Source organism: Tenrec ecaudatus, chromosome 8 (genome assembly GCF_050624435.1).
Source record: "Tenrec ecaudatus isolate mTenEca1 chromosome 8, mTenEca1.hap1, whole genome shotgun sequence".
Lineage (NCBI taxonomy): Eukaryota > Metazoa > Chordata > Mammalia > Afrosoricida > Tenrecidae > Tenrec > Tenrec ecaudatus.
The window spans coordinates 38,600,910-38,619,204 of record NC_134537.1 but is presented as its reverse complement, the minus strand read 5'-3'; the positions used below and the strand labels follow the sequence as shown (position 1 = coordinate 38,619,204).

Here is an 18,295-nt window from a genome sequence, read left to right as displayed (position 1 = left end):
TTGATGCCAGATAGCCATGTAAGATGTCAGAATTTGGGAATTCTTTTGTTCAGGGAGACATGGTGGTGTCATGGGTTATAAGTTGGGCAGCTAACTACTCTCTGAGAGAGAGATGAGATTTTCTGCTCTGATAAAGATTTACAGCTTTGCAAACCCAAATGTCTTATAGGGTTGTTATGAGTCAGATCAACTTGATGAAAGTGGGTTTTGTTTATTATTAAGGAAAGAATAGGGGCTGTATATTGGGGACAGCTAGCATAAATAATTTGGCAGACAGAATCTAAGCCCCACTGCTGAGAGTGCCTCTTAGGAGAGAGATGAAGTCTTACAGGCACACAAAGATAAGGCATCGAACCTAGATTTTCGGGGGGAAGGCGAAATCTTCCTAAACTCTAGGCCAGGAGTGGGGAACCTTTTTTCTGCCAAGGCCATTTGTACATTTACAACATAATTTGCAGGTCTTACTGATCAAACATTTAGACCCCTTACCCCTAAGTTGATGGCTGGAACTGGTTCTCTCTGGTGAGGGCTGTGGTATTAGCTGGTGGTGGTGATTTTGCAGGCCAGATGCCCGCCACCCACTAGATTTCAATCCATATCTCATAACAAGTATCATTATATGAGTGTAAAATGAATTGCACTGACTTGTTGGAAGAATTGTATATTTCTTAGACATTTTAATTACAGTTTTACAGTTTATTTCCCCAGTTCTTACCATTAAATACTTTTGCAGACTCTTGAAAGGAATCTAAACCCTAGTGTCTATGATGCCTAGCAGATACTGTGGCTTCATTTGAGGAATCTCAGAGGAAAGCTGAGATGAGAAGGGTGGAAGAGGATAGCAAACTGTGTGCGTCAGAGAGAGAGAGAGAGAGAGAGAATGTGAAGTGGGAATTGGTACTAGCTTCAGCTGGATAGATTGAGCAGGAACTGGTTGCACACAGAACCTTACAATTACTAGAAGACGTTTAGAATAAACACCTCTGAGGAGCTGTTGAACGTTTCAGGCTAGGGAGTACCATCATCACATTTATTGTCTAGGAAAATAAGTATTTGTAGAACATTTTGAATGGAGCCTCAATTTAGACTGAGAGAGACTAATTAGGATATTCTTCTAGTAATTTAGTCGGGAGAATGCCATCTGGATCACTGGTCACAGGGAAATAAGGATGGAGAGAGGTAAATAGGCTTGAGGAATAGTTAAAGTGCACTCAGTCTGGGGCAGAGAGATATGGTGAGTTCAGTTAAAATCATTGACTTGGTAGAACAGAGAGAGACTAAAAAAATCATGGCATATAATTGCCAAAACCTGAAGTGGTGAGTGAATTGACTAGAAGAGTTAGTAATAAACTAAAACCAAATTCACTGTCATTGAGTCAATTCTGACTCATAGCTACCCTGTAGGATAGTAGACCTGCTCCATGAGTTTCCAAGACACTGACTCTTCATAGGAGTAGAAAGACATATCTTTCTCCTATGAAGCAGCTGGTGATTTTGAACTGCCAGCCGTGTGGTTAGCAGACTAACATGTAATCCACTATGCCACCAGGTCTCCTTAGGAGAGTTAATAGATATCTCAAAATTATGGTGCTACTAAAACAAGAAAAAGTAGGTTCCTGGATACAATACCTAAAATTTTTATTCTCCAAGTTATGGTTCACCGGTAGAGGGTAAAAAGAGAAGATGGCTTGGAACTGAGCCTCAGTACGTGCTTACTGTAAGGGATGGCTGGGTAAGAAGAACTCCTGAGCCATGAAGATAGAGATGAGATCGAATGTGAGAAACCAGGAAGGAGACTGATATTACAGGCCAAGGAAAGACTGTACCAAAAAGAAAATCAGTCTCAAATATTGGAAAGAATATCAACGAAGTTAACTATTGGTTTTAGCAGCAAGAAGGCTGTTGGGGATCTCTGTGAGAGTTGCTGCTTCAGTGACACGTGGCCTGCATGGCAGAAGTGAATGAGAACAGAATGGAGGCAACCTTTTCATGTAGAAGTTTTGTTGTGCGTGTGAGAGAGAGGAACGTGGGTTGGAGGGCGGCTTTAAGACAGGGTTGATTTGAACAAATGTCAAAATAGTTCAAAAGGGATATGGTAAGAAAAAAAGAGAAAGGGGTGACAATCTGAGTTGGTAGGAGGGGGTGGGATTTAAAACACAGGGAAAGGTAGGGGACCTAGCTAGTGACTTCTTCCTGCTATCTAATTGATTCCGACTCTTAGTGACCCTGTAAAACAGGGTAGAATTTCTTCTGTGCGTTTCCAAGACTACAACTCTTTATGGGATCAAGTGGAGTGTGGTGGTTTGGATCTGCTGACCTTGTGGTTAGCAGCCCAGCACATAACCACTACGCCACAGGGCCCTTTAGCTAGGGGCATAGTGTGTTCAACTCTTAATATCCATCCAATGTGGGACCCATCCTGCTATGTTCTAAACGCTTCCTGGCGGCGTAGTGGTTCAGCATTAACGTCGTGGTTCTGACTCATGACGTGAGTGAGTGAGGGAAGACGATCAATTCTCTTCACATCTCAACTCCTCTTTCCCCAAGCCCCCACCTAGGTGATAGATCCATTTTCTTTCCCTTCCTGTCTCAGCATAGATAAGAGAATCCTCTACTTTCCTGTACAGTCATGTTGGAGTGGGGCTGCAGCAGAGGAATTTTCTGTTAGTTTAATGGGCAGAAATGCATCACCTGCACTGCAGTACCATGTGTAAGGTACATACACACAAGGGTTTAAATATTGCTGTCTATCTTGAAAGCTGCCTTGTACTATACTTTTGCCTTAATGAGTGAATCATATTTATACTCCATTCAATGAGACACTTTAAAACCCATGATATCATGTAAGGGCACACGTTTTTCTAGTGCCACATATGCTAGCATCACCTGTTTAGTCATGTGTTAGACATGTGTTTAGACATGTGTTACATGTCACAAAGGCATGCATGTGTTAGATCCTAGAGTAGCATAGTTGCCATCTAAATCCATTATGTGGAGACCCATATAATAAGCTATTTTATACCTCAAATGTTTATTATTCTAGCAAATAAGAGTTCAGAAATCTAGTGCATTTCTTTAACACGTGATGCAAGTTTCTTAAAAGTGGGTGATTTTATACCTTGATCTTAGAAGTAATTTTATCCCATTGCTATTTTAGCCTTTTTTATTAAGTAAATTAGATTTGATCATAACATTAGGGAACCACCATCAAAAATGAAGCAGCTGGAATGAGTGGTTGTGAAAGTATCCATTACTTTGAGCTGGTAAGCTTAGCAGCTTAAAACATTTAGCAGCTATTTTTTGCTATTTGGGAAAAACCTCACAAATATCTCGTTTCCATCTTCTGTTGTGACTGCCAGAATTTGCTAAAGGATCAGCTACTCCCCTATCTCAAGGACTGAACTTGCCATCACTGCACTGCTTTTGGGAAGGGCTCCCCCCGTGTGTGCTTGTGTTATGACCGTTGTTGGAAACGCTTTCCTTCATGGAGATGTGGACCTCTCTCTTCTTAGAGGATTTGATACCAGAACAACCATAAACTGCCAAAGTGGTAACCAGTTGGTCTTGTTAAGCCAAGTTCAAGTGACTGGCTTCTTGTTGCGTGTGAAGTGACAGGAATAATCATGTGGGTTCATTTTTCTTTGACCTTTAAGTCTGCACCTTTTTCCCCTTTTTTATTTTTCAGTTGGATCGACTGGTTGTAGACGCAGCAAAAGAGAAAAGAGAGATGGAGCAAAAGCATTCTACCATTCAACAAAAGGTACCGAGGGAGGGGCTGCAGGAGATGATGATCTCTTTAGATGCACTTGTTTGCTTAGTGATCCCAGCAAAGTTCCCACATGTTGGGGCAAAGGCTGTGTGAGTTGCTTTAATAATAGTGTTGATGAATTCCTCCGCATTTTATAAAAAGGGAGTGATTTTTCTGTTGTTAAGGTATGTATTTTATTATTCTTTCATATCAAGTATATTTGAAAGCCATACTCCTGAACCACCCGCCTCTTCCGCTCTAAGTAAATTAAAAGTGATTCTTAGTTAGAATTTAATGAAAAGAATTTCCTTTCAGTTAAGAATTCTGAAAAAGAATTTCTTTTTAAAAAGGAATGTGTGTGCCTGTGCGTGCGCCTGTGCGTGTGCCTGTGTGTGCCTGTGTGTGTGCACTGTAGGGTTATTATGTGAGTTGGGTATTTTGGAATGTTAGAGTTCCTGTCACTTAAAGGCTCTCCTCACAGAAGCCTCACTTGCATTTCATGTTAAATTGCCCAAGCCTTGATTGATTAATATTTGAACGATGCATTTTTTAAAATGAGGAGTTAAAGTTTAAACCAGTTTTTAAGATTTTTGCATGCTAAAAGATTCGAGGGTTGATATACCTGAAATTCAATCTAATAATACTTTATTGTATTTGATCAGGGACATATCTTATGTAGTAATCTGAAAATAAGAGGACAGATTTTTTTCCCCATCATATATACATTTTATTTTTATTATTAATCATTTTATTGGGGGGGGCTCTTGCTAATATTATAACAATCCATCATTCAATTGTATTAAGCACACTTGTATATATGTTGCCATCAACATTTCCAAAACATTTGGTTTCTACTTGAGCCCTTGGTATCAGCCCCTCTTTTCTCCCCTCCCTCATGATCCCTTGATCAGTTATATATTATTATTGTTACTGCGTGAAGGGGAGCGGTATGAAGGTAAGGGCAGTAACACAAGCTATGTGCCACTGTGCCTCTGGCATTGCTTCAAGATCCTCTCTTCTCTTGGTATTCAGCAGTCAAACCAAGCTTTGTGATGGCTTACAGAGAATTTAAAATGCCAACAAACTAAATTTGATATGGAAAATGTGTCAGTGAAAATAGTGAAAGTGAAGCCCATAATAAAATTAAGGAAACTTATTTTTTGATATGTGATGATTTTCTAGTCTTGTGAGACTCTTTTCTTAAAGTTTGATTCACTTTTGTTTTTTTGTAACTTGTTTTAATGACACTGCCCTCGAAAGATTGTTAAAAATGTGAGGCTGGTCGTTTGTAATTAAAATGAAAGATTTTAATAGAAATATGTGAATACTTGCTGACTGAAATTTAAAGTAAACACTATGCATCCTCTAATTGTTTTATATTCTGTACACTCAAAGGGCTGATTTTAGGCTCATTGTTGTATTGAGATTCATATAGACTTTACTAAATCTGAGGTTAACTTTTCTGACTTTAAATAATTCTGAACTCTTTCCCATTAAAGAAGGTGATATTATTTTTGCTTATTATGAATACTTACCTCTTTTCTACTTTTAAATGCTGGCACAGGCTGCATTACAGGTAAAAACAAGAATCCATCTAACAACTAAGGGAAGGTGTCTAATGTGACTATTTGGTGTTTTGAAGCAATCACCAAACATTGATTAATTAACAAGCATCGATGTTATGAATATCTTCTGTGAATACCTTTAAAATAATTTATAGAGACCCATTTATTACGTTTTAAGCAGACAAAGATGATGTCCGTGCTGTTTGGCCAGGGGCACATGTGTCTGTTTAGACGGCAGGGTTTATGAATGCTCAGCTTTTGTAGATAGTGCTAAATGGCCACTTGCAGCAGCACTGTGAGAGAGTTCTCATTGTTCCTTTCCACCTCATCCATTGCATTGCGAGAGTTTAAAATTTTTGCCAGTATGGTAGGATGTGTATTGATAATATCATTGTGATTATAATCTATACTTCTTTCGCCTTTAAGCTCAAGCATCACCGATGTATCTTAGTCATTTGGAGAGTCTCTGTGAAATGTCCGTTAGTCTTTCATCCATTTTTGGGTTAGGTTACCTAATCAATTCTTCATATATTCTGCAGGCATATCCTTTTGGGGATATATCTATTGTAAATGTCTTTTCTCATTCTGTGATGTTCCATGCCCCACCCCGTTATCAAACATTTTTTTTTAGTAATAGGAAATTTGCATATTGACACTGTTTTTGGTACTTCTTGTGTCTACTTTAAGAAATCCTTTCAAGTCTTAAGTTGATAAAGATAGCTCTTGTATTTTCTTCTGTGTTTATACTTTTGCATTTTATTCTTAGATCTATCTTCCATTGGGTTTTTGTTTAGGGTGTGACTACAGCTCCAATTTCTTTATTTCCTGTCAGACTGAGAACCAAGTTTTTCCACATATTTGTAGTGTCACCTCTGTTACACTTCACAGTTCCATACACATGAAGAGTATTTCACATGTTTTATTCTGTTCCATCAATTTTTTTTGTCCAGTTGTGCCAGGACTATTTGGTCTTAATTATTATAGATTTACAGTAAATCTTGCTGTATGATAAAATAAAGCCTTTCCTCCTCAAAAGTCATTTGCTCAATATTTGTGCCTTTCATTTCTATGTACGTCTTGGAGCAGTTTTTCGGGTTCTACAAAATCAGAAGATTTGGGATCTTGACTATAGCTGCATTGGATTTATGAATCAATTTTGTAGAGAATGGGCATAATTATTTTATGATGTCTTTTAATTCATGAGCTTGATATATTTCTCCATTTATTTACATTTTAATTTTTACTTTTCTTGCATATATCTTGTTGGATTATTTCTGGATCCTTGTAAAATGCTATCTGCAAAAATTTAATTTCCTAATGTTTGCTCTTTTAAAATAACATTGATATTTCTATAATTTTTTTCTTTCTTTTTGTGAGGCCCTGCTTTCATGATCTGTATTCATACTGAAAATCAAGATCAAGTGAACTTTTGCCCTCTGCTCCATGGGAGGTTTCTGTCCTCCCTGAGCTCGCTTCAGTCTGTAATGGTTTTATAACCAGTAATCTTGTTAAGGAACTCTGGTAGTGTAGTGGTTATACATTGGACTGAGATCTGCTTGGTCACTAGTTTGAAACCACCAGCACCTCTGCAGGAGAAAGACAGTTTTGGAAACCCATGGGGGTGGTGTGAGGTGGGGTGGGGTGGGCATGGTGTATGCGCACGCATGCATTTATTCATGCACTTTGTAGTTATTTGTCCTCTTAGATTAAAAATTATTATGATAACTAAATGAGAAAATGATGGTAAAGTATACATAAATAGTAGTAAAGTATTTATAAAATATTTGAATGATCCCAAATATTTATCTATAGTGCATCCTTCTTTGAAGGGACTTTGGTGGTGCAGTGATTAAGCACTCAGTCGCGAACCCAAAAGATCGTTGGTTAAAACCCACCAGCCACTACTTTGGAGAAAGACATGGCAGTCTACTTTGGTAATGATTTATAGTGCTGGAAATCTATGGGGCTCATTCTACTCTGTCCTGTAGGATGCCTATGAGTCAGCATTGACTCGATTGCATATGTGCAATGTTGGGAGCCCATGGGTAAGGCAAATGGTGAATGTGTGTGATTGCCATAAAAAAGGTCAATCCACTTTCAAAATGCAGCCAGTGCGGACCCTGTGGAGCACAGTTCTTATTCTGACACACAGTAGAAGCTGACTCAGTGGCCACTGTTCGTTTCTTTTTAATGCTCTTTCACTGCAACAGTTGATGCACATCACCTTAAATGAAGACAGTTACAAACATAAAATGCTTTCTAATATTTAGTTCCTTTGGTTTGTTTGTTTACATATTTCTTTGTAAGTTTTTAAAAAATCATTTTATCGGGAACTCTTACAGATATAACAATCCGTAATTCAGTTAGCTCAAGCTTAATTGTACAATTGCTGCCACCATCATTTTCAAAAGATTTTCTTTCTTGTTGAACTCTTTGATATCAGCTCCCTTTTATCCCCTCTCTCCCCCATCCTGCCCTCTAGGAACCATTTGTAAGTTTTAATCAGCGTTTATATTTTTTCTCCTTTATAGTGTATTCGATGTAATCTTTTATTTTTTTACTCTGTCATGCTAATTGTGTAATAGCATGTCATTGAATTCAAATAACCATAACATGCTGAGTTTTTCTACTATCGAACATTTTCTATCTTTCTCTTAGGAATAATGTCATAATCCATATCAGTGCAAAGTTTTTCTTCTGTTTGAGCTGTTTCCCTAGAATGGATTTGTTGGCGAGGGAACTTGGTCAAATCATATGACTGTTTCTATGTGTTCTTTTCTCTAGGATTTCTCCAGTGATGATTCTAAGCTAGAATATAATGTAGATGCTGCGAATGGCATTGTTATGGAAGGATATCTATTCAAACGAGCCAGCAATGCCTTCAAAACGTGGAACAGGTAAAAGATTTCATTTACTGGTCTTGGTCCTTCTATGTGATCAGTTTCTGACTTTGCTTGTGACTTGCCACCTCTTTCCTTCATCATTGTCTAAGTTATCTGTCAATAGTGCTTTTTAAAAAAAATCACGTTGGGGGCTCTACAACTCTCATCACAATCCATACACACATCAATTGTATAAAGCACATTTGTATGAAGTGTGTTACCCTCATCACTCTCAAAATATTTGCTCTCCACGTAAGCCCCTGGCATCAGCTCCTCATTTTCCCCTCTCCTTCCCCTCTCCCTACTCCCTCATGAACCCTTGATAATTTATAAATTATTATTTTGTCATGTCTTACACTGTCCGATGTCTCCCTTCACACACTTTTCTGTTGTCCGTCCCACAGGGAGGAGGTTATATGTAGATCCCTTTAATCAGTTCCCCCTCTCTACCTCACCTTCTCTCCACCCTCCCGGGATCGCCACTCTGACCATTGGTCCTGAAGAGATCATCCGTCCTTGATTGCCTGTGTTTCCAGTTCCCGTCTGTACCAGTGTACATCCTCTGGTCTAGCCAGATTTGTAAGGTAGAATTGGGATCATGATAATGGTGGTGGTGGGGAAGTATTTAGGAACTAGAGGAAAGTTGTATGTTTCATCATTTCTACACAGACTAGCTTGTCACCTCCCTGCGACCCTTCTGTAAGGGGATGTACATTTGCGTACACATGGGCTTTGGGTCCCCACTCCGCACTCCCCTGATTCACAATGATATGACTTTCTGTTCTTTGATGCCTGATACCTCATCCCTTTGACACCATGTGCTCATCCCTCCGCCCCCCAATACAATCACTGAAGACAAATGGGTGCATAAGCAAATGTGGTGAAGAAAGCTGATGGTGCCCGATTATCAAAAGATAAAGCATTTGGGGTCTTAAAGGCTTGAAGGTAAACAAGCGGCCATCTAGCTTGGAAGCAAAGAAGCCCACATGGAAGAAGCACACCAGCCTGTCAATGAAACTTTTATGAACCCAGGGCTGCCAAGGCAAGAGACTCCCTCAAAGAAGGAGAAAGAAGCCAACACCAATTCTACATTCTGAAATCTGAGTAAGATTTCAATGAGGAAACCAGGGCTTCAAAAGCTCATGAAAAAATTTCTTTATGTTTTAATTCCATTTTTTATTAACCTTGTGGAGTCCCCACATATATGATGAGATCACTAAGTTTATGTGACCTATCTCCCCTATTTGTTATGAAACACATTTAATTATAAATTATGTATTCTAAGGATAAATGGGACAAGTGAGCTTCTCTTTCTTTAAAAAAAAATCATTTTATTGGGGGCTCGTGCAACTCTTAATCACAATCCATACATCCATCCATTGTGTCAAGTACATTTGTTGCCATCATCATTCTCAAAACATTTGCTTTCTTTTTAAGCCGTTGGTATCAGCTCCTCGTTTTTCCCTTCCCTCCTCACCATCCCTTCCTTATGAGCCCTTGATCATTTATAGATTATTACTTTGTCGTCTCTTACACTGCCCGACGTCTCCCTTCACCCACTTTTCTGTTGTCCGACCCCCAGGGAGGGGATTATATGTAGATCCTTGTAATCAGTTCTCCCTTTCTACCCCACCTCCCCTCCACCCTCCCAGTATCGCCACTCTCACCACTGGTCCTGAGGGGTTCATCTATCCTGGATTGAATCTTCTGTTCCTTTGCTCTCTGATATTTCTGTATTCTTTTACTTGGTGTATGAATCTTTAAGCTAGGTGATATTTTCAACATTGCAATGTTTAGGGCAGGGGTCCTCAAACTTTTTAAATGGGGCCAGTTCTCTGTCCCTCAGACCCGTTGGAGGGCCGAACTATAGTTTAAAACCAAACTATGAGCAAATTCCTACGCACACTGCACTTACCTTATTTTGAAGTTAAAAAACAATGGGGCAAAAACACTTAGCAGCCGGATACATGTCCTCGGCAGGCCACAGTTTGAGGACACCTGTTTGGGGTGTTAGGAAAGTGGAAAATTTTCAGTGTGTGAAGTAGATAGCTGCTAGGTTCATATTTATTCTTAGCTTGCTAGCCCCCCCAAACTTTGAATTCTTTTGACTAATATGATTTTTGCAAAACATATAGAGCTAATAAGTGTTTACTAAGTGAATATGTGTTTTTAATGATCTACTTTCCTGCATATTATATAGAAAATTAGGTAATTTCAGACCTTAAGGCATCATAAAGAAGATTTGATTAGCTCAGGATCATCTTCTCGAATATCACTGATTTCTCCTTATTCAGGGATACCCTCTTCAAAAACAGGGATCATAATAATTGTACTAGTGGTGTGCATTATTTGAGTTCTAATTACCTGCTTTGATCTATATTAGACTGTTTAGATTTCATTTATTATTCAAGCAGAGTATGAGTTAACAAAGTGATAGAGAATGTTTTGTTTTTTAAAAAATGGACATTAGCAAAATAAATGGAATTCTTTTGGTTATAAGTTTAATTTATTGTACATTCTTGTTAATTTTAGTAGAAATGCTCAGGCTTTATTGAAATAGTTTTTTTTTGGTGATAAAAAACATTTCATGGGCTTATCCTAGCATTTGGTATTGCTGAGGTTATATGTGAAAGTAATTTTCATTAGATTAAATATAAACTGAAAAGAATAATTATTCTATTTTCTAGTAAGCTCTTGAGTTTTGTAGAGCTTCTAAAAATAACACATGTCTACTAGGAAGATCTAATATGATCTGGCTGATCCAGTCACTAGACAATAATCTTAATGGCCTTTACTGGAAAATTTCTCTAGCCGTAGTGGAAAAAGTGTGATTGAAAAAGTACAGTTGATGATTCCTTATCATACATAAAGATTACCCACCATTTGACATATTAGAAGTGAATTTTAACTTAGAGATTTCAAACCAATTGATTTACTGTTTAATATAGTGAAATACAGTAAATCCATAGAAACTATCACCATTACATGCAGAAGAAATGAAATGCACTTCTATGGACAACTCCAGTGAGAAACTTTAGAGGAAAATTATTAAATCTGATTTGACACATGTCTAGTTTTGTCGTTTATTGGAATAGATATTAAAATGGAAAACAAGTAAGGAGAAACAAGTTCTCAATGTGTAGACATGTTATACTTGCAGAGTAAAAAGGGCACGAGACTGAAGCTTCGTTGGAAAGGTGACGCTATTTATATGTGGTGGGTGGAAGTTATTGATGAGAAATGTACATTATTAAAATAAGAACCTTGATACCATTCTAGCTCAGCACTTTGATTTTCTGTAAAGCAGTAGAGGTGTAAAAAGAGTACATTGTTCATTCAGGGTCACAGGTGGTTTGTGACAGCATTGGGGCACAAAATCTGAAACTCCCAGCTCTTTCTCAAATATCCTTTTGATGTTTTAAAACTTGCTATTACAAATAATTTGTATTTTGATAAAAATAGTATACAAATTAACTTTAAAATTATTGAGAAAGCTTTTATTTTCATATACCTTTAAAAACCATGTTGCTTAAAACAACTAGTGGAAAGCTAAGCTTGTAAAAGTCATAGCATATAAACATTTCATGAAACTATTTCTTCAAAAAACAAGATTCAAAATTTTACAGTATAAATTTTAACATTTTCTAGGTATTAGTATAGGAACTAGGTGGTTACTCTGAATTGGATTCTACTTTATGGCAACTGTTTTTTTAAGGATCTATAACAGGGAAAAGGAAAATGATTGTTATTAGAATTTACCTACTGCTTTGCATTTGTAAAATGTACAATGTATCTAAATTTCTTATACGAAGCTCATAAAAATCTTAAATTTCAGGAAATACTTGTAAGTAATTTCTCTTTTCTCATTGATGAATTTTGAGGCTAACTTATTACTCTAATTAGTTTTCTATCTAATTTGATGTAGTGTATTCAACTGGCCTTTGAGCGTAAGATGGTGTATTTGTGTCTTAACTTTTGAAATTCAGGAGTCCTGCCTCTCAAACTTAGAGGTTTTTCTATCCAGTCCTTGTTTTGTTTATTTATTCTACTTTTAGAGTGTCTGTGGATGCATTTTAAGTAGCATGTTCTTATTCTAGATACTGGGGGGGTGCTGTTAGCCAGAGCTTTGTGGTATTATGCCATATAGTTTCAACGTAAACTTTCCAAAAATCCCCTTCCTGAGAGAAATGGGAACGTGACTAGGAATTTCCAGAAATATTAAAAAAACCTGACCACCCCTCATGCATCATAAATGATATTTTGAAAGTATCTTTCTGTAAAGTGAAACATAATGGAATCTCATACTTTATGTGACGTGATCAGGATTTCATAAGGAGTGTGGAATATCTTCTCTTGTGTGTGCCCTTGAGTTCTCACCTTTTTGGTTTCTGGTTTCTGTGGCGCCTCTTTGATTTTATATATGCATGATGAACATTTTCTGTCGACATGTGAGGTCTTTCAAAATAACCTTTCCTTGTGAGGTCATCGTTTTGGTGTGGCAGCTTCTCTTTAGGCTCAAGTCGTTCTGGATGGAATACTAACTAGAACCTGTACCTCTCTTTGCATTTCATTCTAGTTTTAGAGAATATGAAAAAGTTAGGAAAAATAAGTAGCCATATATGTTTGATAATAAGCTGGCAAACTAGGAAAGAAGCTGAGTGAATAGTCACTCAGTCGTTGCTGAATGAGAAAATGTTGCTTAAAAATAGAAAATACATCAAGTGATTTTTAAAACAAGGTAGTTGTATATGCTGCCTATTTGGATGTACATATTTGATTCTTTATTTGGTTTTCATTTTAAAATAAGCATATATAGAGATTGCAAATAAACCAAAGTTACTTTTGAGCTTAGAGTTTTCCAGGTATCATTTGTTGAAAACAGGTGGAATAATAGATTTACTTGGCCAATATTATTTTATAATTTTAAAAATTCTTCAGAGCCTCATTTTCCTTATGTAATGTTGTTATTTGCCTCAGTTTTATACAGATGTACCTATAGCAATTATTTCCCTTAACTTTTTAGGAGCAGCTTATTTATATATATTGCTGTATTTTACAGCAATGAGTATAGAGGCAAAAACTCATAGTGGAGGTATGCTCAAGTGTGCTAAGTCCTATGTAATGTTCTGTGACATCGTTCTTGAAGAATATTTGTGAAATACTTATTTTGAAAATTAGTGTTTCAGATTCTTAAGTTGAAACTGATTGTTTAAATGCATCTATGGATAATAGATAAATATAATTCAAAAGGTGAATTTGAATGTTAGGTTATGAGCTTAAGCTTGTTCTTTTAGTTCCTGCTTTAGTTTTTGCTTACTTTGCACATTTGCGTTTTCTTTCTTTTACCATCTTTCCTTTATGTTTTAATCCTACCCCATTTTTTCACATGACAGGAAAAAGCCCGATCATATCAGGTACCAAATGGCTTCCTCCCCTCTCCTCCTACTCCTCACTCCAGTTTTCTCTTTGGCACGAGACAGCTCATCATTAATCTGCATTTCAGTTGGATTACTTGCAATGGATATAAAGTCTCTTTAGGTTTTTAATTGGTAATGACATCACACCTTTTTACTGCCTCTCTTCCTCACTTTGTTTCAAATCTAATAAAAATCCTATGTTTTGAATTACTCCAAGAAGATATACAGAAGGGGCTTCAAAAAATCTGGGGAAAATGGAATTAAACATAATGGAGTTTTCCCACGAATGTTTTGAAGCTCCTGAGTAATATGAATAACTTTATATACAGTTTAAAGGAAATTGTAATAAACTGAGACTTGCTAAAATTAAATAAGTGAATTTACTATTTTTCCCCAAAACCATTTTATTTGGAGTTAGTACAGTTATCATATCATTTCCACAGTTCAATCGCATCAAGCAGTATTGTACAATTGCTACCTCAGTCAGTTTCAAAACAACAGCTATTATCATTGAGAATAAAAACAATTATGTTGAAATGTCAGTTCCTCGACTTACTTTGTTTTCAGTTTTACTTTTTTCCCCCATGAAAAACTGAATTGCTATAAAGAAACATATGCTTTTAAGCTCCTAATTTTGTTGTTAATCTGTGTAGCACTGCTGTAAACATGGCCAGCACTCTCACTAGTATCAATGGTAAACCTTGTACAGACCTAGAATTTTGATGTATGCCTCAGTTCTTTGTCTGAACTGCAGTTTTGGGACTACTGACCAAACAGGGTAGAAAGGATAATTCAAAACAAAACCAAACAAAAACCTTGTTTCTTCCGCCCACATTTTGTCATCTAGAAGCTCTCATTGGCTTATAAAAATCAATATTTTTTGTAAAAAGATTACCCAATTTTAGCCTTAATAACTCTTTATAAAGTCATTTCAATTTAAGGTAGCTATGAAGAACTTCTCATGTTCTTTTGAGAATACTCTTGTATTGGCTTTGGGTCACTCTTGGATACTGTGTCTCATAGGACATATTCTGGTTGTCCTCCTGGTGCTTTCCAGAGCTTGTCTCCTCATTGCTTTCCTGGTACCTTTACATTCCAAGTACTGAGTGCTAAAAGCTTTTGGTATTTTGTCTCTTTTTCAATAAACCATGAACTATTTATACGTTAAATTTTTTTGTTGTTGAAACTGTTAGTGCCTCTCACTGTCTTCCACAGTACTTACTTCCCCAAGTAAAATCCCAGTCAAGGTTATATGAATGCAGTTGGCCCTCTCAAGGTTTTTGTTTCTCGAGTTTTTTAATGGCAGTGGAGGGGAGATAGTGTCAAAGGACATACAGATCATAGTGCTTCAAAATTTTTTCTACCCAGGAACCATTATTTGGCTTTTTTTTTCACATTGGAGGTGTTTTCAAATTAAGATGGTTTTATGTTGGAGATGACGTGTCCTTCCTAAGTGTACCGAAGCAGAAGCAGATAGACGACAGGAGAACTGTGCTTCAGAACTACCGCTGATCTGTGAAGTCGACCAAGAACAGAGTCCTGTCTAGTGTTTTCTTTTCTCTTAGAAGATACTATTCTAAAATGCAGCAGTTCAAAAGAAATTCCTCAGAAGCATGAAAAGTCTGTATTATTACATAGCTGTTTTTCCATTGTGCAATTTCAGTGATTCGAAATTTTCACCAAATTATATAGCATGATGAAAAACAAGAGTTTTTATTAATATAGTTCACCCTAGCTCAAACGATTGTCGAATAAAAAACAGATCATTATCAGAGATTTTTTTCCATTGCATGTCATCCCATGTGGCCAGGGCTGCACCATTTTGTTTGTTGATAGGTATTTCCTTTAACATTTCTAACCAACTCTGTGCCCCAAAGCAAACCCACCCAGAAGTTCTTCCTTTTCTAGCTTGCCTTTTGATGACTTGCATCTCGAGGCAGTCCGCCGGCTTTGTCCAGGTGCTTGTCTAATAAATCATTATTTTAATGGTAAAGGTAATACATTTTTAAGGGACAACAAAACCCAACATGATTTGAAATTTCAAAAGCGCCTCCTGGTTATTTTCTCAGCTTTGGGAAATTAACTTAATTTTTAAAATAGAAGTTCTCTACGATTCTAAATATACATTTCTAGTGCTTTGTATTAGTATCAATGAAAAGGTAGAATCTCTTATCCGCTAATAGATTAATAACTAATTTTTACAATAGAAATCATCTTACATGAAACTAATTTTAAAATAATGACCCAGTTATTATTTTACCTTTCATGCTTGATGGGAATTTTTGCTTTTATGAATGGCTTTTGGCTGCTGATTTAAACTTTGGTGGGAGTAAGTCTTTAGGTTTCTTTTGGCTTTTTGTTTTGTTTTGTTTGTTTTTAACAAATTAGAATTAGCAAATATACCCTTCATGGCTTAGCATTTTCTTCTAAAGAAGATTGCAAATGAATTTCTTGCCTAAATAATTTACAGTAATATACAGAAACTATATAAATAGTTGGGTGAATCAATTGTAGTTGATAGTTATGATTATTCTGTTGTGTAAAGTATTTTATGTGAAAGTAAGGCCAAGTTAATTGGTGATTATCTCCTCTTTGCTTTCTGTTCTTAAGTGATTAGCTTCCTTTGTTGCTTAAGAAATAAGTACATGTGAATTATCTGGAGAAAGGTTGAAAATAACACACCACTTAGTTCATGTTTTGCCGCATAAAATGGATATTTCTATTCATGATATGAATTGATTTCTCCTTTAAAATAAAAGCAATTATTTCGGGGGAAAGATGATTATATATTTGTGGAACCTCAAAAGGGTATAGAGTTTTGCCTTAAATCAGTTACTATTTTGTGGAAGCTTAAAGGATAATAGCTTTTGTTCAGGGTTTAAATCTATGCCATAAAACAAATCAAATTATAGCAAATTATCTCCCTAATCTACTTTATAGTGCTTGCTCTTTCTTTTCACTGGACATCTTATATTGGCATCAATTTATATAAAGCAAAACAACACACTTGTCAAAAATACTATTAACCATAAACTGAGTTCCCAAATATTTCATTTCTGCATCAAATTAACATATTTTAAATTAACATATTTATGAAGACTTCTTTGGTTTGATATCTTTTTAGACGCTGGTTTTCAATACAGAACAATCAATTGGTTTACCAGAAAAAGTTTAAGGTAGGTGTTTTGTTAGATAAGTAAGTGAAAACCCTGTTGTTTTTGTTGTGCTCTTGATTCAGTTCTGACTCAACAGTGAAAGCTCTAGTTTCACTAAAGTTCATTTCTGTAATCGTTTGCCTTCTAAGGCAAAGGTGTTGCTCATTAGGCTAAGTATAAGTGCACTCTGCAGTAAAAAGTAAGGCACCTGGTGCCGTGGTGGTTAAGTGCTAGCCAAAGGTCAAGGGTTCAAACGCAGCAGGGACTCTGTGGGAAAGGCAAACGTCTGATGGTCGGCTTCCATAAAGATTACAATCCAAGAAATACTTGTCGTTTAGGGTCACTCACTCAAAGGCATATAGCAACAGAATGGGAAAGATCAATATTTGATTCTTACAAGCAGAGTGATTTTGAATTCAAAATTTCTAGCTTTGAATGGAGTTTACTGCATCTTAGAATTGTTGCATCTTTCTCTTCATTGTCTAGCTTTGTGACAGGAATAAACTTTATTTTTAAAATGTGTTTAATGGTTACTGCTTTTCATTATCAGTATCTTTTTTACAGTTCTTTTATTGTGAATTGGGTAGAGGTTTACAGAACAGATCATCAGTTTTACATTCAACAATTCATGCACATTTTGGAACACATAGATTACTTTAGATAGAAGGGCTTCCAAGGGTGGTCGGGGCCTTCTCACCTACTTAGACAGGGCGCAACAGATAGGGCATAATTCATGACTGTGTGACACCCTGTACTCTCCTCAGAGCAGTGACCTCCATCAAGGACACACCCTGAGAGAGACTGCCTGGGCTGGCTGGAGAGATGGGGAGGCAATCTATTTTCTAGTGTACTCTTGCCAGAGGGCAAGATTATGTCCGTCCTTGGTTATGATCACCAAGGGAGTTGGGGCTCTCACTGCCATACAAACCCTTTGTAAAGTGGGGTTTTAAGAACTTAAAGCTCTCGTACAGGTTGTCACTTCTTATAAAGATTTAAAGTCCTTGGAAACAAAAAGATCCAAAGTCTTAAAACCCCGGGGGGGGGGGGGGCAGTTTCTACCCTGTCCTCTAGGGTCACTGTGAGTCAGAAATGACTCAGTAGCAGCGTGTTTGAGGTATTTTTGTTTTGTTTGGATTATGAGTCAGGTTCGACTGATGACAGCTGGTTTAGATTACACTGTTTAAAACCCAAGTTGGTCAATATGGAAACTTTGTCTCCCGACTGTAGGATAACCCCACTGTGGTAGTTGAAGATCTTAGGCTGTGTACGGTGAAACACTGTGAAGACATAGAGCGAAGATTTTGCTTTGAGGTGGTGTCCCCAACAAAGTGAGTGGTTCTGAAGAAGCTGAGCGCTGCGGTGATGTTTCCGTAGATTGTTCTGAAGAACTTTGCAGAGTAGAGATAGTTATGTCTTTGACATATGGTTATCTCTGCTAAAGAAGATTAATGTTTAGTTAAGTATGAGGGGTGTCCCCCCCAAATGGAATTATTTCCCCCCAAAGCTATGGATTTTAGTTTTGGTTTTT

General features: G+C 36.9%; 1 protein-coding gene across 1 annotated transcript in view; it reads left to right on the top strand.

Annotated features, from left to right (window-relative positions):
• The window catches only part of ACAP2 (ArfGAP with coiled-coil, ankyrin repeat and PH domains 2), a 141,436-nt gene that overhangs the window by 89,928 nt on the left and 33,213 nt on the right, over nt 1–18,295 (top strand). Inside the window, exons 9-12 of the mRNA XM_075556235.1 lie at nt 3,686–3,760; nt 8,098–8,210; nt 16,737–16,788; nt 17,995–18,095. Of these exons, the coding sequence (XP_075412350.1) occupies nt 3,686–3,760; nt 8,098–8,210; nt 16,737–16,788; nt 17,995–18,095 (341 nt within the window). The remainder of the gene's footprint in view (nt 1–3,685; nt 3,761–8,097; nt 8,211–16,736; nt 16,789–17,994; nt 18,096–18,295) is intronic.